This window comes from Caretta caretta, chromosome 21 (genome assembly GCF_965140235.1).
Source record: "Caretta caretta isolate rCarCar2 chromosome 21, rCarCar1.hap1, whole genome shotgun sequence".
Lineage (NCBI taxonomy): Eukaryota > Metazoa > Chordata > Testudines > Cheloniidae > Caretta > Caretta caretta.
In genome coordinates, this window is record NC_134226.1 from 6,548,229 (window position 1) to 6,570,653 (window position 22,425).

Sequence of the window (22,425 nt, forward strand, 5' to 3'; positions counted from 1 at the left end):
TTCCACCATAATGGCTCCTGTTTGCCGACATCAGAAGTCATGCCGATGCGATACACACATTTTCCTCCGGACATGGCTATAGTTCAGGTTACTGGGAGTATCAAACAGTCAGAGGCTGAATTCTCTCCTTTTAAACTGTTTGTGCCAATGTAAATAGCTTGACATCCCTAGTGACCGACTCCTCTACTGGAGGCAGGATTTCTAGTGGATGGAGTACTGGATTTGGAGTCTGGAGAGCTGCTGCTGTGTCACTTCCCTTCTCCGTGCCTCAACTTCCCCATCTGCAAAAAGGAGATCGTGCAGAGCTCTTTGAAATCCAGAAAGCCGGGGCAGCACAGCACAGACAACCCTACACCTTGACCTATCAACATGCCTCAAAACCTGCTCTGAAGAGCAGTGTAGTCTCTGAGCCTGTTCAGCCCTTGGCGTCTCTGTTGCGGTTGCCACCAGAGCTGGTGGAAAGGGTGATTTAGACAGCGGTGCACCAGGAAATGGACTGAGGCCAGGTCCACACTACAAGCTTCTGCCAGCATAGCTATGTCACTCAGGAGTGTGACCTCTGACCGACATAGCTGTGCCAACAAGGGTCACTACTAAAGATGCGGTTATACCAGCAACAGTGCAGTTTTGCTGGTATGAGCTGCATCAACACAAGGAGTGCTTTCCTGGTGTAATAGATCAGTACAGCTACACCAGCAAAATGCTCCTAATGTAGACACAGCCCTCAGACTCCCCCGAAAGCCATCAAATGGTAAAAAAACCTCTTACCAACCTGGGCTGGCCCACGTGGCCTTATCGGTACAGGCGGAGCAAAGTCCAGGGAGTTCACTCTGCAGGGTTCAGGCAACAATGGCAACGTAATCTGATGTTTTGTTTTGTTTTCAGCCCTGAACAATCTCACACCCAACCTGGCAAGGCAAGGGCGGCAGAGAAGGTGCACTGGGTGCCCTCAGCAGCAGGAGGAGTTAGAAAACAATTAGGAAAAGTCCAACCTTATTTCCTCCATCAAACTCCCAGTGTTCAGAGCACCATGCCCTGGTGGCAATGGGGAGAGGGTTTGCGTCCACAAAGACAGCAAGCTTTTAAAAATGAAGTACCCATCAAAGTGGGGCTAGAATGGGAGGTTTGTCTGCAGATACGGTAGCAGGCATTGATCCAGGGCTGGAAAGTGCTGGGTAGTTCATTGCTTCCTACCTCATTCAGTGCCCAGTCAACTTACTTTAAACTTTAGTTCCTCCTTCACGCAGACGTACCCTGTTCAAATCTCTGCACATAGGAAATTCCTCCAGGGCACAAAATCTGATTATCTCAACCCCTTTTTGCTGATGTCATTTCTGGACTGCCTCTTTCGCAACCTTCCCCCCTGATTCAGACTGCTGGCAAAAAAAAGCAGGAGAGAGAAAGGGAAAGATAAATGTACGCTCAGAGACTCAGAGTTCTTGGAAACTCCTCTCACTTGACTCTTTCCTCTTCAGGAAGCAAAGTAAAGGGAAGAAAGCAAGAGCTGCAGCAAGTACTGAGGGCTAGAGCAGATGGCCTCAGGTTGCCACTAGAATCCCTGCAGCTGGAGGAGGAGATCACAGGATGAATGCCATAGTCAGTAAGTGTCTTTTGTTTGCCCCCTTTGTTTGCTGATGTGAAATTCCCACAGGTGATGGTTTGGATGAGTCTGAAGGAAAGCCGGTGGGATATGAAAAGTAACAGCCTGCTCTTGTGAGCAGGCAAATCAGGTTTTGCAAACTCCATTTTGAGTTAATAGACAAAGGTTTCCAGATATGGCAAAACAACTGGTGACTTTTGGATTTCTAGACACGGGCCAGCACCGAGAGACTGCAGTGATGGGTGGGTGCTCCCTGAATGATGAGAGAGAGGAGGGAGAGGGGGGCTGTCTCGACAGAAGGCTCAGTAGTATATAGGTCCCTGCACAGAGGTCATGTTACACTGTATGGAGGCGTCTGGGCAGAGTCAAACCTCTGCCTTTTTCAGAGGTCTGTAAAGTCGGGCAGCTTTAGACAACGCATCATGAAAAAATGTATGGGTTGGACACTGTCACTAAACATAACCATCTGCTTCTCAGGCTGTGCAGTGCTTAATGCCTCTGGGCAACTAGTTAGTCCCATACTGAGAAATGGACTTGGCTGATCCAGGGGTGATTCTTGGCATCAGCCACAGAGGTGGCCACCTAATTAGGCACTGCCTTTCAGGGCAGCACCCAGACTGTGGGAGGAGTGTGGCTGCAAGAAGAGGCTGGCCAGTCAGAAGGAATCCACAGTCCAGAGGGTGGACTGCCAGCTGGCTAGGACAGAGGCTCGCTCAAGCAAGGAATGAGGAGACTAGAGGGGAAGCCAAGGGGAGGAAGCGTGGAGAGATGGGAAGCGACCTGGGCAAAGGAAAAGAGTCACTGAAGAGGAACAGCAGGCTCAGGATAGCTCAGACAGACTTTCATTGGTGGCAGGTTCTTGGTGCTGCAGGTTCTTTCACAATGTATCCGAACCCTCGTGCGGAGCAACAGATGGTGGCTGCCTCACAGCATGGAAGCTGGGCATGCTCCTAATTACCTCAGGCATCGCCTAAGGAAGGCAGTCCTGGACGAGGCTCCCTCGCTAGAGCCCTGTCTCAATGGGCAAAAAGGGAGTAGTATATTCCTAGCCATATTAGTTGGCCATGTTGGAACCTAGTTTTCCCAAAGGCTACAGCATGGCCAGCTCACTGGCTTGCATCTCTTCAGGCCTGTTAGACTAACTCAGTTGAGCTAATACATTGAGACGGGTCCTAGGGACAGGGGTAGAAGGCTAGCTCCATCTTTGACCTATCTCAGACTAGAGAGAGGGGCGAAAGCTTCCTTGGGAGTAGCTTGCCCCACCCTGGACTGTGATCTGAGCTCAACATGAGTAAGATCACTACAGCAGTTTGCAGGTGTAGGGGTAGGGCGGGCTGGAGACAGGAGGAGGGATTGACATGTCTGGACCGGGGTCAGAGCAATCCTAGTTAATCCCAGTTAAAGCAGGGGACTGGATTCGGCTCTCAGTCCAGCAGGTGCAAAGCAGGAGTAACTCCAATGAGGTCACTGGTGTTACACAGAGGTGAATCCAGGATCCGATAGGAGACCTCTGCAGTCTGGGCTTGTAGCCATCTGAAGGGTTAATGGAGACCTTGATTTCTGAAAGACTCATTCATATTGCAGCTGTGCTGCATGAATCCTGCTGCTCCCTGGTGTAAATGCAGATGCCATGGACTGAACGTTACTCATCTCAGACTTATTTGTGGTGCTGCCTAGAGCATCCAGACTAGTGCAGCTCTGTGACAGTTTCTGAGCCCAGCCATTCCCCATCCAGCCTGAGCCATAGGTGCTGGAAGCAGGGGTATGGGGGTGCTGCAGCACCCCCAGGTTTTATTCCTGGCACTCCGGACGCCGGCCCCGTGCCCCCGCTGCCCGGAGTCCTGGCCGCCATACCTGCTGCTGCCTGGGGGCTCTGCTGTCGGCCCTGGATCCCGCTCGGCTGCTGGTGCCAGGCGCTCAGCTGCTGGCCCCCGCTGCGGGATCCTGGCTGGCAGCCGGGCCCAGGGTCCCAGCCACTGGGCCCTCATGTGGGGGCCCAGCTTCTGGCCCCAGCTCTAGGGGGTGGTGAGGGGTGCGGACAGGGGCAAGGGAGGGGCAGCTCAGGAACCCCACTCCAAAAACTGTTCCAGCACCACTGGCCTGAGCCGCTCCCTAAGAAACATAAAGGGCCTCCTTTACCAAGCATGGCCTCAATTTGTGCCCCGGCAGTTCTGCACAGACACCCATCAGCCCAACAGGAAACCTGATCACCTGCATGTGGAAGTGACAACACTGGGGGATTAGTGCTGCAGAGTGTGCACCAATGTGTTTTACACACAAACCCCCTGCCACACACACATACACACACCCTGCCACACACACATACACACACACATGATTATCCAAAATGCTCAGCGCCCAGCAGCTGCCTTCTCACTTCTGGGTCCTGAGCATTCTTGAAAATCTGAACCAAGAAGGCCAGGTACATTAAACTCCAAAGGGAAACTGCCAATGAGAGGGGGGGAAATGCGTAGTGTTCATTCCTGCTACTTTGGTATGCACAAGGCCAACATCATGTGTATTTACACTTTCTCCAAAGAGTTATTTTTTCTGATTAGATTTTCATGATATTAGTTACTATCAGGTCCCTGTTTTTTGCTGGAGGACTCTTTGGAAGGCTGGAGTGGAACAGCAACATCACACTAAGGTGAAACCCGAGGGGCGGATTGCCCAACCTTTAGCTGCAGAGGAGGGGAGTCTGGGGATGCATCCACACTTACCTTATTGTAAAATATCTCATTCTGCATTTGAGCTGGTCCGCTTCCAAAGCTAATTAATTAATGCAGAATGAGATGCCAGATAATTTGGCAAAAAAACCACAAAACAAACAAAAAAAACAACCTGGTGTGTGAATGCAAGGCAGTTTACCAGAAAACACCAAATTAAATCCAAGATAACTTTCAAGAATCCCTAAATCTTTGATGGTGCCATTATGGCAGGTAGACATGCCAGCTAGAAACATGCCGCAACCAGAAGATACCTGATGTGATCTACCTGTTCATTTTACACGCACTCTACTCTCGTCACCCCTCGATCCCCCACACAACACGTTCAGGGAGTTGTTAGTTTAGCAGGTGCATTTAGAGTCAAAGCCAAATAAAACCATGCTAGTGCAAGAAGACATCTCATCAAAAACACAGGTTATTTGCAGATGCCAGAACCATGCTGTCTGAAAGCTGTAACCTACCCACGGGGACTCTGTCCCTGATGGCCAGAACTTGATAGGGATGCTAGCAGCAAGACTGAGTGATTTTACTTTCTCACACTGGGATGGCCGAGTGTATTGCACTGGGACTGGGTTTGTACTGGTGACGGCAGACTCCTTTGGGGTAGTGAGATCTGCAGTTCAAAAGTTTTAGACGCATCCGCCACACTTCCTAATAAGGGTTAGTCCAGGCTGCTGGGCAGTGATTTCCATCAGGTCTTATTTTTATCCAAGCCAGCTCAGCTGTCTCTCTCCCCGATCCTTTCCCAGATGCCTGTTATCCAGGAATTGATCTCTGCCTTACTCTCACACCTCATGGCCCAAAGCCAATTTTCAGCTGTCTAGGAGAAAATCTCCCCTCCCCCATTTTCTGGTATTGCACAGTTGACCAGGTGCATAAAAGGGGGCAAAGGGGGTGGGGGCTGGGATTAGTCTTCAATGGGAAGGCAAAAAACCTAGTGCCAGCTATACCACAGGATGCTCGACCATTGCTGTGTCCCAGTATGATCAGTCACGTGTACCTACATATGCCGTTCTTATACTTGGCTCAAGCACTAACTCTCCTCTGCATAAGTTTCAGAGTGGCAGCCGTGTTAGTCTGTATTAGCAAAAAAAACCGAGGAGTACTTGTGGCACCTTAGAAATTAACAAATTTATTTGGGCATAAGCTTTCGTGGGCATAACTTCACTCACAATCCTGTCTTTTCTTCTCCAAGCTTCTTGGTTTGTTTATTGTCCCAGGCTATTGCAGAGCAGTGCAGAATAGGGTTGCCAACCCTGCATGATTGTCCTGGAGTCTACAGGAATTAAAGATTAATCTTTAATGAAAGATTGTCATGTTATGAAACCTCCAGGAATACATCCAACCAAAATTGGCAAGTCTAGTGCAGAACCAGAGCAAACGTTTCTTCTAGGGGACTGAGACTCTCTCTGAAACAGGCTGAATCTTGTGTCTGAGAACTCTTGTGCTTTGGAGAAGGTGAAAGCTGAACCAGAGCCCAGGTCTGCATGGCAGTAATATTTTGGTATCTAGCTCTGCTAACAGAAGTGTGAACAAAGATGTTTCTCAAATAATGATTTTCTCAGCTTCAGTACTCCTCCCTGATGCCTTTCCCTGCACTGTGTAATGGTGAACCCTTCTGCTGGCCCAGAAAAGAATGAGTCACCCTGGAATGGAAGAATGATGAATCACCACACGGTTAGGTCTGTGGACTGGGTTCTCTACCTCTGACTTGCTCTCAGGAGTCTCGAATGGAATTTAAGGTTGGTCTCCCAAGTCAGTGCTTCATGCAGTCACAGTTGAAAGTCAGCCAGGAAAGATTAGCCAGCAGTGATACGCGCCCTTTTAACAAATACTTTGTGGCCCGCCTCCTCTGAGGTTTGGCTCAGCTGTGTGGGAGGGACCCAGGTTTCAGGGTGGTAATGAAACCCAAAGTCAGGGAAGTTTCATTCAAGTTTCTTACGGCTATTTTATGATGATGATGATGATGATGAAACTACTATTGGAGTAGCGCCTAAGAACCTCAAACGGGGAGCAGGGCCTCATTACGCTAGGTGCTGTACAAGCAAACAACAGTAAGACAGTCCCAGCCCTAGACAGCTCACGGTCTAGCATTAGAGACTATTCAGCAGGAGAATGAGTAGACAAATGGGAATGGGTAGCGGTCAGAAGAGAGCGAGGTGGCAAGGTAGCCGCAAAGACAGGGTGTAGTTGCAGTGGTCTCAGTAGTGTCAGTCTCCAGGCTGTGACATCAGGTGAAAAATAGTCCCTCAGCCTAGGCCCCAGAGGCCTCTCTTTAAAGGCTCACTCTAAATTGCACCTGACATCACCAGCGCCGTAAGGGTAAAATAGCGCCCAGAGCTCCAGGAAACATCCATTTGGGATGTGGAAACAGAAGCGCCGTTTGGACAGAGGCAGTGGTAAAGTCAGTGGGGGAGGCAGCGGCTGAGTAATGCTGGCTCCTGCGCACAGCGCAAACACTGACAGGTTTGTTGGATGCCGGGTCCACTCACAATAGGCTCCTTGTGGCAGGCACTGTCAGTCTGTGAGGGCTTGTGCGCTGCCTGCCTCCTTTTGTGGCAGTGGAAAGCACAGCACGCGGGGGGGTGGGGGGGGTTGCTCGCGAGCAGGACAAGAGACAAATGCAGATGCTCAGCATTTCAGGGACCTAGAAGTGGAGCTCATTTAACCACGCTACAAACAGTGATGGTTAAAGCTCTAAGGTTCCTGAGCACCCATAACAAGAGCAAAGCCCCATTCCGAGCTCTCCCAACGCGCCAGGCAGCCTCTGAGGAGAGGCTGACTCTGGCGCAGGGAGGGATGGTAATGGGGAGATTTCCCTATGAGCAAAATTCAACTTTGCGCCCTGTTGGCCTGACTGGCGCTGCCCACCCAAATCATGCCTATGCACAACATTATGGGGTACCTTCCCACCATCCTGGATGTGCCGGCAGGAAAGGATTCAGCCAATGGAGGGCACTGTCATTCCCCGGTCAGTATCCAGCCAGAGTGCCCAGAGCACAGAAAAATGAAGTGACATGCTGAGGGCAGAGAGGATCTGGCTCACCAGGGAGCTGGCAGCTGGCTGCAGGGGAAGGTTGGGCAGCAGGCAGCCTAAGAGCTGGGGCTGGCAAGCTAAGGGCAGGTGGGGAGCCAGCCTATTTGCTGGATGCTGGTCAGTAGCCAGATACCGCACAGCCAGTGACATGTGACAGGAGGAGGGCAGTGCCCCACTGAGATCATAGACAAAAGGGTTCAGGCTGGGGGCAGTCTGCAGGACAGGGTTCCTGACCACTGGGAGAGGGGTGGGTGGAGTATCCCTGGCACGAGGAGTCCCATGGGATGCAGTACCCCTGCCCTGAACTGGCCCCAAGGGGCTAAGTCAGGAATTGCTGGTTTGATCTTTTATTGTAATTGTTAAAGTCATTGTGCCGAGGGTATTTGCACCTTTAAGCAGCCCTGGGAAAGGAATGTGCTGTTATTCAAGGTGTACAAGTGCTACAGGGCCCTGCCGAGGGCTGGAGCCTGAGCAGTCCAGCGCTCGGAGCACATGCTCTGCCTGCCTTCAAACACATAGTGTGCATAACAGGCTGCCAGATGTGATGTCCAAAAATACATCACTTCCCATTCAGGCATCTAAATAAAGGCCAGATAGTCACAGATAAGACTCTGGCCCCCACTGTGGGTGCTGAGCTCTTTCGAAAATTTCCATCCAGGATGCGGCTCTGTAACCACAGCACTCACAGTCACACGCAGCTATAGGGCTGGTTACCGGTCCCTTGGATTAAGTGGCGCCTAGGGCTGGTGGTGAATTTCCCCCCTCTGCATGTGTCTCGTGGTAGCTGGGACGTGAAGTCTAGTCATGGTCTCTCATTCCATCCTCTAGGCCCCCTTCATGAATTCCAGCAAGAAAGTGGATTTGAAGATAATTATCATAGGAGCACTGGGGTAAGAAAATCCTTCCTGCTGGAGCCCCACAGTCCTGAGGGTTTGTTCTCATGAAGGCTAAATGCATCCCACTCTAAGCCCCCTTTACACTGCTAGAATGATGTAAGTTGGCCTTAATGTAAATGAGGAAGAGAGACTTTATCTTCAGTGTCTATGGTTCTCTGATTTATTTTTCATGTATTTATAATCATCTTTAAGCTGCTGTGGAACACAGGGGAAATTAACAGCATTAAAAATAATCCATTAAAACATTAAGCCCTTTAATGTAGAGGTTCAAACTCCAATCTTCCTGTACTTACAGTATGGCACCCACCCCCAAACCAAACTAGTTCATAGACCAGTTTGAAGCCTGGCTACATACAGGTCTCACACATCTAAGATACATCCAAGACCAAGGCTAACTTCGGAGCATACTAGCGGAGATGAAAATGGCAAGGCGGAGTGGTTGGAGTTTGGTTCCCGTCCCGTCTTGATGATTTAACTGGGAACTGGGAATTGGTCCTGCTTTGAGCAGGGGGTTGGACTAGATGACCTTCTGGGGTCCCTTCCAACCCTGATATTCTATGATTCTATGATTCTATGGAGTCATTATCCCATTAAGAAAAGGAGTACTTGTGGCACCTTAGAGACTAACCAATTTATTTGAGCATGAGCTTTCGTGAGCTGTGGCTCACGAAAGCTCATGCTCAAATAAATTGGTTAGTCTCTAAGGTGCCACAAGTACTCCTTTTCTTTTTGCGAATACAGACTAACACGGCTGTTCCTCTGAAACCTGTCATTATCCCATTAATAACAGGGTGTTGAAATTTGTGACTCTCCAGTCTTATTCCCTGCCCCTGATTCTATAGTGCAACTCAGAAGTCCTGAGGTTAATGCTTGTCCCTTTGTGTGCCTCTTCCTTTGTCCCAGCGTGGGGAAAACCTCCCTCCTGCACCAGTTTGTGCACAAGACATTCCATGAAGATTATCGGACTACTCTGGGAGCCAGTATCCTATCTAAGCACATCATGGTGGACAACACCCCCCTAAAACTGCAGGTGAGGCACCTCACTGTTTGGTCTCTGGCATCTATCCACTCAGAAGGAGCAGGTCTTTTGACCTGGCATGTGTGCAAAGCGCCCGGCGACATACATTTAACAAAGGTCGGTGCACAGATACAGGATCATTCAGGACCTGCTCCTGCTCCTTCGAAATCAACGGTAACATTTTAACTGTTGCAGGCTTGAGCCTGATGTTCAGTGGCCCGAGCACCCATGGATTCTGCTGAAGTCAAGAGGAGCTGCAGGTGCACAGCACCAATGGAAACCAGGCCCTTGATAGCTAAATGGAGTACAGGGCAGCAGACAGTCTCAGGCAGTGGTCCTCAAACTTTTGTACTGGTGACCCCTTTCACATAACAAGCCTCTGAGTGTGACCCCCCCCCCCTTATAAATTAAAAACACTTTTTTCTATATTTAACACCGTTATAAATACTGGAGGCAAAGTGGGGTTTGGGGTGGAAGCTGACAGCTCACGACCTCCCATGTAATAACCTTGCAAGCCCCCTGAGGGGTCCTGACCCCCAGCTTGAGAACCCCTGGTCTAAAGTCACAGTCAGCTGGTCACTGCCTCCAGAGCACCTCCTGATAGCACGGGGGCTCTGCAGCAGCCCTGCCTCAGTTTCCCCTTCTCAGGACTCCTCAGTAAACGCCACAGCCTGGTTTGGGCGGTGCAGTGCCTTGGTCCTTTGGCTAAGTCCTTCACAAAAGCCCACCCCTTCTGGGGAAACAGAACTTCAAAACAAACAAAACACAAAATCTTTGCCCTAGTCTCAAACCGGGATTGGTGTTTTCACCTCTCATGCTTCTGCCCACCCCCTTTCAGCCCTTTCCAGGCTCCTTTCCATCTCTCCCCCATGCTGCTCTTCCCCAGACAGGCACCCCCCAGTCCTTCCAGCCCAGAGTCTTCCCAGGCCTCTGCCTACCTTATGCTCCAGCTCCTCGCAGCCTTTCTGCAGCCATCTGCCATCCCCTTTCCCCTCAGGCCTCTGAGGTAAATAAGGTAGAAGCCTGATTGGGTCACATCATGACCGGCTTCATTTCCCTCACCTGGGGAAGCAAGGTGGCTGTGTTACAGGTGGGGCTGAAGCCCATCCCCCTTTAAAGGGCCAGTCACCCCATAACAGTCATGAATGTTGTGCGTTTCTGCCCTTTTCCCCCATTAGATCTGGGACACTGGGGGTCAGGAGCGGTTCCGGTCCATGGTGTCGACGTTCTATAAGGGCTCGGACGGCTGTATGCTGGCCTTTGACGTCACGGACCTGGAGTCCTTCGAGTCCTTGGATGACTGGAGAGAGGACTTCCTGGAGAAGATAATCCCCACAGAACAGGGCTTCCCCATGGTGGTGCTGGGAAATAAAATCGATTTAAATGAACGGCAGGTAAGGAGGGAGCTTGGTCCCAGTTAAGGGCTCAGAAGAATCGGCCATGGAGAGTGGGAGGGGTAGGGCTTGATTTCTTTGACTAAATTTCATAGCGTTCTGGTGGTGCCTCCAGGTCAGGGTTGGAGCATCCTGGGGAAACTCGCCCTCCTTCTGCCTGTCCAGCTACTATGAATGACACAGGACTCCAGCCTCCAGGGCTGTCAATCACACACCTTTCACCAGCACCAAATTCAATTAAAAATTAATAACCCACCGCATGCCCCACTTGAAGCCTAAATTCCCAGAAATGGCTAATGATGTTGGGTGCCCAACTGGAGATGCCTTAAAGGGGTCTGATCTCCAAAAAGGGCTGAGTTCCCGCCCTCTGAAAATCAGGCCCCTTCTGTGTGTCTCCAGTTGGGCTCCCCAAAATTAAGGCACCTGGAACAAATAGTTTCTGTCAGAAGCTATAGGGTTTACTTAATGTAGCTGGAGTATTTAGTCTGGCACAGACTGGGTTTACAATTCACCAACAAACCAGAAATTCCTGTCAGGAAGTGAGGGAAGGGAAATCATTATTAATAATTAATAAAACCCCTCCTCAGCGGGTAGCTCAACAGTTAGATTCCAGATGACTCCCTCCCAAGAAATCTCCTTCACTTAACGCCCCACCAGCCCTCCTGTGACCTTGCTGAAGGTCACAACAGCACTGGCCTGGCTTTGTGCTACTGCTGTTTGGTGGACATCCCCATCAGCTGCAAAGCCAGGCACCCAAGCTGCGCTGAGCCCCTCACTGTGCCCAGCCCCTGCCTGTGAACAATGCACCCTCCCAGGCGGGACGTGCTCCAGCCCAGGCTCTTTAAGAAAATCAGTGTCCTCGAAAAGCGATGAGCCAAATGTGCTGCTACCGAGCACTGTGTGCCTGACGGTACAATGCCCCGCACCTCCCAGCACTTGGCCCTATTGTCAAGAGACCAAGCGGAGCTGGCAGCATGCACTGAGGGCCTCATTCTGAAACCATACCGGAGGCTCCCGTTGCCTTCAATGGGCATTGAGGGCTCCCCGCACCATCCCAACATTTGCTCCCAGTGGCTGTAGAGTGAAAAGCCCAAGGAGAAGCCCAAGGGTCTCTGAGCATATGGCTACCATCAGGACTGGTGAATACCCCACGCACTGGACTGGGTCACCTCCTTAAGGGCTGCACGTGAATAACATGACCCCATCCCCTTCCCCTCTCCCAGGTGTCCAAGGAGACAGCTTCATTCTGGTGCAAAGAAAAGGACATCCCGTATTTCGAAGTCAGTGCCAAGAACGATGTCAACGTAGTACAGGCCTTTGAAACGCTCGCAAGGCAGGCCCTGTCGAGAGTGAGTAGCAGTGCTGGTCCTGTGCCCTTGTGAGCTCTAGAGCCCTGATATGGGACTTGAGAGACCTGAGTTCTGTTCCTGGCTCTCCTGCTAGTCTGCTGGGTGACCTTGAGCAAGTCATATCCCCGTGCCTCAGTGTCCCCGTCTCCCCCTCCCCCCCGTAAAATGAGGATAATGATACTGGCTTGCTTTGTAAAGCGCTTTGAGATCCACTGATGAAAAGTACCATTTAGGAGCTAGAATGATTATTATTATTTTCATCATTTGGGCCAGAAATCTCATGGAAACAGCTGGTGAGAATCTGGTGCAATTTAAGCTAAAACCCAAATGCTGGCCTGAATTTGCCCCTGGATTTAAATCCTAAACTTCACCTTATACCTAAGTGAGGATTCAGACTGGACATTGACCAGTTCTCATGTTTTTTTATCTTTTCCATTAATTTTAGTCAAAAATGCAAATTTGTCATTCATCATTTATTTCTGAAATATTTTCAGCATTTAATTTTAATTATTTTCAGCACTTAATTTTAGTTTTAAATAATGTTTTAAAAATCCATCTTGCAACCACCCTGATGAAAAAATTCAGTGTTGAATATGTCTCTTGTAAAAAACGTTGGGCAATAAACAAGGAGAGAAATGTTTTCATAAATAATGTTGATAAAAATAATTCTAAAAGCTAATGAAACAAGAAATATTTTGCTGTTTTGAAAATTCTTCGCCAAACTTTTGTTTTAATTTTTTGACCAATCATAAGGGAGTCCAGAAAGTGTGTCTAGTATAGCTGTGTGAACAGTGCCCTCTGCTGGTCGTCTCAATGAAATGGCGAGATGAGGGAAAGTATTGGGCTTGAAGGCCAGGCATTTAGAAGCTGTCCTCCATTTTAAGACAGCAATTTTGCATCTGCAAGTATTTGCTGGTACTGCTGAGGTCAGTTACGTGTTTAACCAGAGTACCCAGACTGTGCCCAGAAATCAAACAGATAGACATGAAAATGGCACACATTGTGCCTGAATTTATGCAACTGTACAAAACTGCTGGCAAAAAATCACAACTGCATCACAAAAAATGTGATGGGCCCTTTCAAAATATGGCCCTTTTCCCAGGTTGGAATTAGTATTTAAATAAGGGGAGGAGTCACAATTAAAGTAAATGGTCTGCTCAGAAGAGGGGACTTGTATCAAACTAAACTCTACAGGCTTAAAATGGAGCTAACTTAAACCTACAACATTTGGAGTGAAATGTTGCTAAGTTATCTCCACTGGAAAGGTGTGGTGTCTGTTGCCTGTTGATATATGTACAATACTACGATGGGTAGAACATATTGCTCTCTCTAACCACAAGGATCACTGTCCCATCTGCGCAGAAGGTTCAGCAGAGTGATGTGAATGAGAGTTTCAGAGTAACAGCCGTGTTAGTCTGTATTCGCAAAAAGAAAAGGAGTACTTGTAGCACCTTAGAGACTAACCAATTTATTTGAGCATGAGCTTTCGTGAGCTACAGCTCACTTCATCAGATGTATACCGTGGAAACTGCAGCAGACTTTATATACACACAAAGAAAAGGAGTACTTGTGGCACCTTAGAGACTAACCAATTTATTTGAGCATGAGCTTTCGTGAGCTACAGCTCACTTCATCAGATGTTTACCGTGGAAACTGCAGCAGACTTTATATACACACAGAAATCATGAAACAATACCTCCTTCCACCCCACTGTCCTGCTGGTAATAGCTTATCTAAAGTGATCAACAGGTGGGCCTGGATTTGTGCTGGAAATGGCCCACCTGTTGATCACTTTAGATAAGCTATTACCAGCAGGACAGTGGGGTGGGAGGAGGTATTGTTTCATGATTTCTGTGTGTATATAAAGTCTGCTGCAGTTTCCACGGTAAACATCTGATGAAGTGAGCTGTAGCTCACGAAAGCTCATGCTCAAATAAATTGGTTAGTCTCTAAGGTGCCACAAGTACTCCTTTTCTTTTTGCGAATACAGACTAACACGGCTGTTCCTCTGAAACCTGTCTATATACACACAGAGATCATGAAACAATACCTCCTCCCACCCCACTGTCCTGCTGGTAATAGCTTATCTAAAGTGATCATCAGGTTGGGCCATTTCCAGCACAAATCCAGGTTTTCTCACCCTCCACCCCCCCCACACAAATTCACTCTCCTGTTGTCACTTTGGATGGGCTAGCACCAGCAGGAGAGTGAATTTGTGTGGGGGGGTGGAGGGTGAGAAAACCTGGATTTGTGCTGGAAATGGCCCAACCTGATGATCACTTTAGATAAGCTATTACCAGCAGGACAGTGGGGTGGGAGGAGGTATTGTTTCATGATCTCTGTGTGTATATAAAGTCTGCTGCAGTTTCCACGGTATACATCTGATGAAGTGAGCTGTAGCTCACGAAAGCTCATGCTCAAATAAATTGGTTAGTCTCTAAGGTGCTACAAGTACTCCTTTTCTTTTTGTGAATGAGAGTGTTTTCATGCCACATGGGGTTGTGCAGATGTTTTTGTGATTTTGGTCCCATGTTCTTAGTGAACCAATATTGTAACTCAGAATGAATCTCAGATGAAGCTTCCAGGCTTTCTGCAATTCTGTTCTGTTCAGAGTCATTTACCGTGCCCATCACTGTGGTGTCTGAAAGCATTAAGCAGCCTGATTAGCATCTGTTGTGTGTGGTTCTTTCTTTTTGCCTAATTTTCATCCCAAATCGTAAATCAGTCTGAGATCACTCAAATTTCAGCTGAAAACTCAGGCCCAGGTTCCTGGAGATTTATCCTCAGCTCTTTAAAAAGTCTGTGAACCTCAGGGAAACTCGGGTTGGTAAGAAATCTGAAATCAGGTGATTTCCCACGGGGAAGTTTAGGATTCAGGGACTGTAGTAAAGCAAGTCCTTTTTTAAAAGCGCACCCAAGCCACTTTTATTTCCTCTTGTCTTTTTTCCAGTACCAAGAGATTCTCGAGAACTATTTAACAGATTCCATCAAGCTCACTCCTGATGACCAGCCCAAGAAGAAATGCTGCTGAATGAGACATTTGGAGACACCTGACATCATGTCTCTGAGTCTTTGCTCGGCACTGAAATCGATGAACCGACCCCATTCACTTCCAGTTTTGTGTTCAGCCATGGGAGACAACCACGGCGATCCAGTTCCGCATTGCACAGCCAAGCTGACAAATCTCATGACATTTACCGAGTGCAGAGACGAGACCGGCCTTTTCTCTACGTGCCTAGATTGGACTAACCCAGCCAGACCGCACCTGGCTGCTCCTATGCATCGGGACCCTTATTGCTTCATTAACCTTCTAACCACCCATTTCAAAGCCTTGCACCAGCCTTCTAAACCTGGCTCTGTGCAGTCAGTGCTGAGTCCAGGTGGTCCAGCTACCTTCCCAGGGCTGTGGCTGGCTCAGTGACCTCACTCGCCTGCTATCTCTCTGCTCTGGTTACACCTGTTGACACTCAGGCAGGTCACAGTGGATTGGTGGCTCACCCTCTGGCCCCTGACCAGGCATTCCCAACACACGCCTGAATTGACAGTGCTAAGGCAAGGCAGGGCTGTGTTGTCAGTGCCCTGCAGGCTGCGCCTCCGTGGAGAATATAATCTCAGTCCCTGCTGTTTGAACGCAAAACAGAGACATTTGTTCGCCAGATACCCAGTCTTTGAACTAACACCCCTCCACAGCCTGCACTTGGTATTAAAGAGGCATAAGCTATTCATCCCCGAGGGAGGGAAAGGTGGATGGTCTAGTGGTCAAAGCACAGGCCTGAGAGCCAGAAGCTTCTACTACTAATCCCAGCACTGACACACATTGCCCTACGCATAACCTTTCTGTGCCTCAGTTTCTCCCCATCTGTAAAACGTAGGGGGGCGTGCTCTCTCACCCAGAGATGAGGTTGTTTGTAAAGCACTTTGATAATGAGCTGTGCTGTGTAGTTTTATGGGCAGGATTTTTTTTTAAAGGAATACTTTTAAAGGGAGGCAGTGGGGCCTAGCAGCCAGAGCACTAGACTGGGTCACAGGAGACCTGGGTCCTATTCCCAGCTCATCTGCTGGGTGACCTTGGGTAAGTCACTTCACTTCCCTCGGTCTCAGTATCCCCATCTGTAAAATGGGGATAATGATGAAAAGCACTAGATAAGAGCTAGGCATGATTACTATTTTATCAATCACTGAAAAAGGGGAGGCATGGATCAGATTTTGACACAACAAGCAAGGGGATTGAGCAGAACTCGAAAAGGGAACGTGAAGGAAAGACAACATATGGGATCTGTGCAGATCTGTGACTGTCCTGAAGGGTCTCCCTGCTCAAGTGCCTGGATTTCTATCTCAGCCTGGGAAAGATGCCCAATTTTCTGCTTTTTATTGCCCAGTGGGGTTCGGAATCATCTTTGGGTGTTAAAGACACAAGGGCTGGACTAAGCTGTGCCCATAGTGTGAAGCTGACACATGAATTTAAGATTTTCAGTGATCCCAGGAGCCACGGGAGGGAAAGCAGCACATTCCTACCTCTTGAGGGTGGTTCATGGCACTTTCAGTTGGTGGCTGTGAGCAGCAGAAGCAACTGCCATGTGGAACTTGGCCAATGCTTGTGCAATTGGTGAAACCTGGTTTAACACAGCAGTGAGGTTCACCAGAAGCCAAGCCGCAGGCTGGGGCCAGAGGGCACTGCTGTATATCAGTGCTGTTTCCATGCAGTTTGGCTTTGACTGTGGAAATCTCATCCAGCCATGAAGCCCAGAGGAGTGGTGGACCCCTTCACCTACACCCTGCCGTGGGCCGTGATCTCTTCACATACACCCCTACATGGGCTGAGCCATGGGCCAGGATCCCTTCGCATACACCCTGACATGGGCTGCGATCCCTTTGCAAACATCCTGACTTGGGTTGCGCTGCTGAAGGTCTTTGGCCCAGTGTGCTCAAAGCTACCTTAGAGAAATGTGTCTAGGTTCAGAGATGACCACAAAACCCCTATTAATTTAAAATCATTCCCAGCAAAAGTAAAAAGTTTACTCTGAAATGCTGGGCATGTGTATCTTCTTTTTGTGTGGCTCTAAATGAGAGGATGCCCTGGGTCGGGGATTCCCTGGGAGAAGCAAATTCCACAGTGGTCCTATGCAGGGAATAAGGCAAGCTGGACTGGCACTTCCTTGGAGCGTTTAGTCCAGCTCTAACGTGTCAGTGTTGGTGGAGAAGTAGATCCTGCTGGAGGTGTGGGGAATCCCCTTCTTACACACACATCCCTCCCCAAGGAGCTGCATGGGTCTGTTTCTGAAGCCCCTCAATCTTTGCTGCAGGACTTCTTTTGGTTTCACATTTCAAGCATGTCTAGCTCCTGCCTCTCTCTCTCTGAGCCAGGGTCACATAAGCCATAGGACTGGAAGAACCACCTAGGTCCTGGAGTCCAGTCTCAGGCTATCTCAGGCCACCCTGACACACAATCCTGTTGTTATTATTATTTGTATTCCAGCTGCCCCTAGAGACTAGGTCCCAGAAGGCACTGCGCCAGTTGCTGTACAAACATCTAACAGAGTCCCTGCACCAGAAAGCTTATGATCTAAATGAGTTCCAAGCCTTTCCTGCAGATCACAATGACATTCCCAAGAAATTCCAGGGTTGTTCTCCGGGACCATTACTGTTTCCCCAGCAGAAATTTCTTTGACCAAACACCAGTTTTGCAAAGCACAGACAACAACAGCAACAAGAAATGGGGATGGAAGGAGTGTGGAATGGCTGTAAGGGTCTAACTGATCGCCATATTAGTGGGGGGGAAAGGAATTTTCCCTCAGGTCAGATTGGCAACCAGAGATCCAGGGTTCCCCTTCTCCCCTCCCCCCTGCCCCATCATCTACAGCCTGGGGCATGGGTCACTTGCTAGTTTGAACTGGAGTAAATGATGGAATCTCTATAGCTTGAAGTCTTAAAATGAATGAAAGATCTGTATATGGGCCTGTCATTCTGCCTTTGGGCACAGGAGGTCGTCAGTACAGTGTGAAGAAAATGTCTGTTGTATAGCCTCCATACCAGCTTCGTAGAATCACAGAAATGTAGGACTGGAAGGGACCTCGATAGGTCATCTAGCCCAGTGTCCTGCATTGAGGCAGGACTTGGTATTCTCTAGACTGTCCCAGACGTGTTTGTGTAACCTATTCTTAAAAACTTCTAATGACAGAGATTCCACAACTTCCTAGGATTTTCATACCTTATACCTTTTTCAGGAACATCTGTAATTGCAAATTCATTCCTACCCAATACATAGTCTCTTTGGCTCACCTTAAGAAACCTTCAATTCCCAGAATTGTGACAAAGGAACTCTGTGCATAATCTCATTCCTAAAACCTGCCAGAATAACTGCTCTTTCTCCCTGAAATATAGTGCCATTCTGCATACACAAACTGTCTCTTTTCTGAAAGAATGGTGTTATCTCTTTAGGTAATTGGTCTTTTGTCGCTGGCCATTGTTGTAGGATTCTGAGTTTCAATGTTGACAGCATTCTGTCTTGCTCTGTACCTCTCTATATTTCTCGCAGCCTTTCTTCTGAGATAGGTAAGTCCTGTACCATATTTATTGTCTCCACCTCTGGACCTTCTTTGTTGGGTTCTGGCAGGTATGCATGGCTCAAGGTGTCCACCAACACCTAATCTTTGCCTGGGCAATACTTGATCTATACGGTGTACCTCTGCAGTCAGATCATCATCTGCTGTAAGTGCTTTGATGCACTGAGTAATGGCTTTCTCAAAATGCCTTTGAGAGGTTTAGGGTCAGATTGTATGTCCATGATGCAACCATAGCTGGACTGGTGAATTTTTTTCCATTCCAAAGAGTATTGCTCATACCTCTTTTCAGTTTGAACATGGCCCTTCTCTGTCACGGACAATGCTTTGCTTGCAGATGAAACAGGTTATCCCCCTTGCAACATGGTAGCCCCCAGACCCTAATCAGCTATATCATACTGCAGTATTAGGAGCTCCTCTGTGTTGCAGTCTTTCAAAATTGGAGCCCTCCCAGTCATCTCTTTCACTTTCCTGAATGCTTGCTCATGTTGGTCCTTCCACGCCCATAAGATGTCTCGATGTATCAGCTGTCTCAGGATCTCTCATTTCTCAGACAGATAGTTGCAACACCTTGCTAAATAATTAACCATTCCCATGAATATCTGGACTCCTTTAATGTCACTGGGTCTTGGCATTTCTCTGTCCTCACTTTCTCTGGATCTACTTTCAGTCCTTGGGAGGTCTAAGCGTGTCTAAGTTCAATTTAATATTCTTCTGTCTGCATCTCTGAAAAAAATGTAGTAATTTGTAGACACAATCTTGTTGTGCTTGTTCTGTTTTATCACTCTCTCACACTATCAGCACATCATTTGCTATTGTCCGCATTCCCGTCAGGCCCTCCAATGCTTGGTCAATCGCCTCTGGAATACCTCTGATGCCAGACTGATTCCTACTGCATCCTTAACCATCAGTATCTCCCAAGTGGAGACACGATGGTTGTCAAGTAACTGGAATCTTCATCCAATCCGACAAGCCAGAATTAATACTTTACATTGCACACTGCAAAAATTCTTGCTTTAGACAGATCTGGTAATATGTCCTCAATTGTAGGCAGAGGGAAATGGTTCCATTTCAAAGCTTTGTCTAAAGGCTTTGAGTCTATGCATAGTCTCAGTTTCCGGACAGCTTTTTTACTCCCACAAGATGGTTCATTCAGGCTGTGCTCTTCTCTACAGGTTGTATAATTCCATGATTCTGTAGTTCGCCTTTCAGTGGCTGTAGTCACAGGCGCTGGCTTCCTCTGGGCCCCAGGGGTGCTCAGCCCCCCGCTCTGCCCCAGGCCCTGCCCCCACCTCGCTTCTTCACACCCCCACTCCACCCCACCCCTCCTCTTCCTGCCTAGTTCCACCCCCTCCCACAAGAGCACCTTGTCCCCACTTCCTCCTTCCGGGGAGGAGTTGACCGCAGTGGGCGGGAGGTGCTGGAGCTGATCGGCAGGGCCGCCGGCGAGCTGGAGGCGCTGGGTGGGTGGCGGGGAGCTGGCTGCCAGTGAGTGCTAAGCACCTGCCACCTTTTTCCTGTGTTGGCGCCTATGGCTGTATGAATGCAACTGGTACTTTTCTTTTTGGCAGTTTAACTGGCTTCACATTGGTCTCTTCCAACAATACGTCAGGGTTCACAGGCTGACTGAGATAATGTTACAACTTGTGCCACCATCTAATTGAAATCATACCACTTTCTTCCCAAGTAATATGGCTGCATACAACTCTTTCTAGTGCTTACTAGGGTCTCCTTGCGCTGGGTTTACCACCTGTTTGGTCACTCGTATAAAGTCCTTCTACCCACTGTTCCTCTCTTCAGTTACTGTGTGTACCTTGGATTTGTTTTTCTTCTCTCTGGACAAACACTTGGCTGCAAAATGATTACATTTGTCACAGATCTGGAATTTTTTCCATAAGCCAGACACTTTTCTTTCTGACTTACATGTTTTCTCCCACAGTACTTGCATGTGTCTGAACCATCTACTGATGTTGTATCTGGGTTTTATTTCGCTTTCTTACAGTCTGCTGACTGCCCTGCCAGGGGTCTGATCCTCCATTTGGGTAGCTCCGAAGCCCTCAATATCACCAAGCTTTTCCCCAAAGTTAAGTCAGCTTCCCTCAGCAACTGCTCCCACTTGCGAGTCTCGTATCCCACACGCTATGCGGTCTTTTATCAATGAATCTTTAATATTTCCAAAATTGCAACTGGCTGGTAGCACTTTTAAATCAGTGCCATACTCATCTACATCCTCCCCGGCTGCTTGATCTCAAGTAAAGAAATGATATCGTTCCACCATTTCTTTCTTCCTGGGTTTACAGTGAGCATCCAAACAGCCCATTATTGCTTCTAAAGTGCATTGAGCTTGGGGAATTTCTGCGCACAGGGTCTCATTTATCTCTCTCCTCCTTTCTCCAATCAGGTAACAAAGGAGGTTTATTTTCACAGCATCCTCTTTATCTGCCATAGCTATTCTACACAGAGATTAAATTCTTCTTTCAGCTCTTCTAGGCCTGAACTAAATTCTTAGCTTTCAGGTTTAATGTCCCTGAAGGCTTCAGCCCCTCCGTTTTTCTATTATCAGCCTTGTCTTGCAAACAAACTGTGCAGTCACAGATGCATTCTGCCCGCTGCAGTGCAGCTCTGAATGGTCTCTCCTGCTCTCTAGGACTTGATTATTACCCCATTTTATGCTCCATTGTGTCTGAATATTCTGACATATAACATCTCACTCTGACACAGGGTTAATTAACAAATTCCAGCTTTGGTGTGGCTGCCTACAACATGGCTTTTTCGGCCTCATGGCTTCTCAGACAGTTCCCCCGGAGGCATCGCTTCCAAGCAATTTCCCCCAGGCAATGGTATGCTGCCTGGCAGTGTCCACTAGCACTTTCGTATTGTTACCCTGGCTGAGAAATGCTCAGAAATGCTCTGGTGTTGCCAGAGCTCTGGCTTATAGGGCAGTGACAGTCACAACTCTGCAAAAATTCCCTGGTGGGATCCATGGTTGGCCTCTCGCTGTGACAACGGCAGATTTTATGTGCTCAGCTTACAAGCCAAATGGACGGAGGATGGGAATTGCCTTCTACTATGGGAGAACTCACAGGGGGGCCTGGAGCTTCCCCCAGAATAGCGAAGGGGGCAGGGACTTGCTTCCTGCAGATCATCTTGGGGATTCTGCCCCCAGGGCTGCTGGGTACCCTGAGATCAGGTGGGATACAAGGTGTAATACAAGCAGTGGGCTAAGTGCATACTGACCCCTAGGCAGCAGGAGTGTGGGGGTGAGTGTGGACAGTGTGTCCATGGTTCTGCAGAGGGACATAGCAGCTGTCACATCCTGGCTTGTGTGGGGAGGATTCCCAACTGTGCTTGAACTCAGCCTGTTTACAAGGGGGCTGAGCCAGCGAGAGGAGTTGTCCTTTCACATGCAGCGCAGGCAGATGAGAGGGGAAGCCCATTTTGGCTAATATTTCTCCTCTGAGCTCTGATTTTACCTTTTCCCTCTGTCCTCTAACCACAGGGACAGTGGCACCTGTCCAGCTATTTCCAAGCAGCGTGTGTGTCATCGCAGCCCTGCATGGCTAACGGGAGGCAGGGCTTCACGTAATGGGGCCAGAGGCTGCAATCTCTCCCTTAGTTCATTGCAACTTGCACCTGGGCCAGTTATCTCCTCCTTATAATAGCCCTGCGATAGCCTGCATGGCATGATACAGCCACGTCACAGTGTTTCTAAAGATATCACGCCAGTGCATTAGGGTTGGCAAGTTTACAATATGGAGGTTAAGTGCTGCTGCGAGTGTCAATATTGTGTCTAACTACACCACTGCGCTGGCTGCTCCTAATGCAGGCAGTGGATGGGAGCCCAG

The 22,425-nt window shown here is 48.6% G+C and overlaps 1 protein-coding gene across 3 annotated transcripts; it reads left to right on the forward strand.

The window, feature by feature from the left end:
* The first annotated feature begins 1,355 nt into the window (after positions 1-1,355).
* On the forward strand, positions 1,356-17,046 carry RAB7B (RAB7B, member RAS oncogene family). 3 transcript variants are annotated; one of them, XM_075121864.1, is made up of 6 exons: positions 1,356-1,600; positions 8,192-8,253; positions 9,163-9,289; positions 10,456-10,671; positions 11,895-12,020; positions 14,971-17,046. In XM_075121864.1, exons 2-6 carry the CDS (start codon positions 8,201-8,203, stop codon positions 15,049-15,051), a joined length of 603 nt encoding a protein of 200 aa, XP_074977965.1. In that variant the 5' UTR covers positions 1,356-1,600; positions 8,192-8,200; the 3' UTR covers positions 15,052-17,046. The 3 variants fall into 3 exon arrangements, with proteins under 3 accessions (XP_074977965.1, XP_074977964.1, XP_074977966.1); XM_075121863.1 differs by lacking the exon at positions 1,356-1,600 and adding an exon at positions 5,959-6,068; XM_075121865.1 differs by lacking the exons at positions 1,356-1,600; positions 11,895-12,020 and adding an exon at positions 5,959-6,068.
* Positions 17,047-22,425: the final 5,379 nt, after the last annotated feature.

What these genes read in the sequence shown, in the direction of transcription:
- RAB7B (XM_075121863.1), top strand. An exon ending in ATTATCATAGGAGCACTGGG is followed by an intron (nt 8,254 to 9,162) that starts GTAAGAAAATCC and finishes CCTTTGTCCCAG; the next exon opens with CGTGGGGAAAACCTCCCTCC. An exon ending in CAAGGCAGGCCCTGTCGAGA is followed by an intron (nt 12,021 to 14,970) that starts GTGAGTAGCAGT and finishes TCTTTTTTCCAG; the next exon opens with TACCAAGAGATTCTCGAGAA.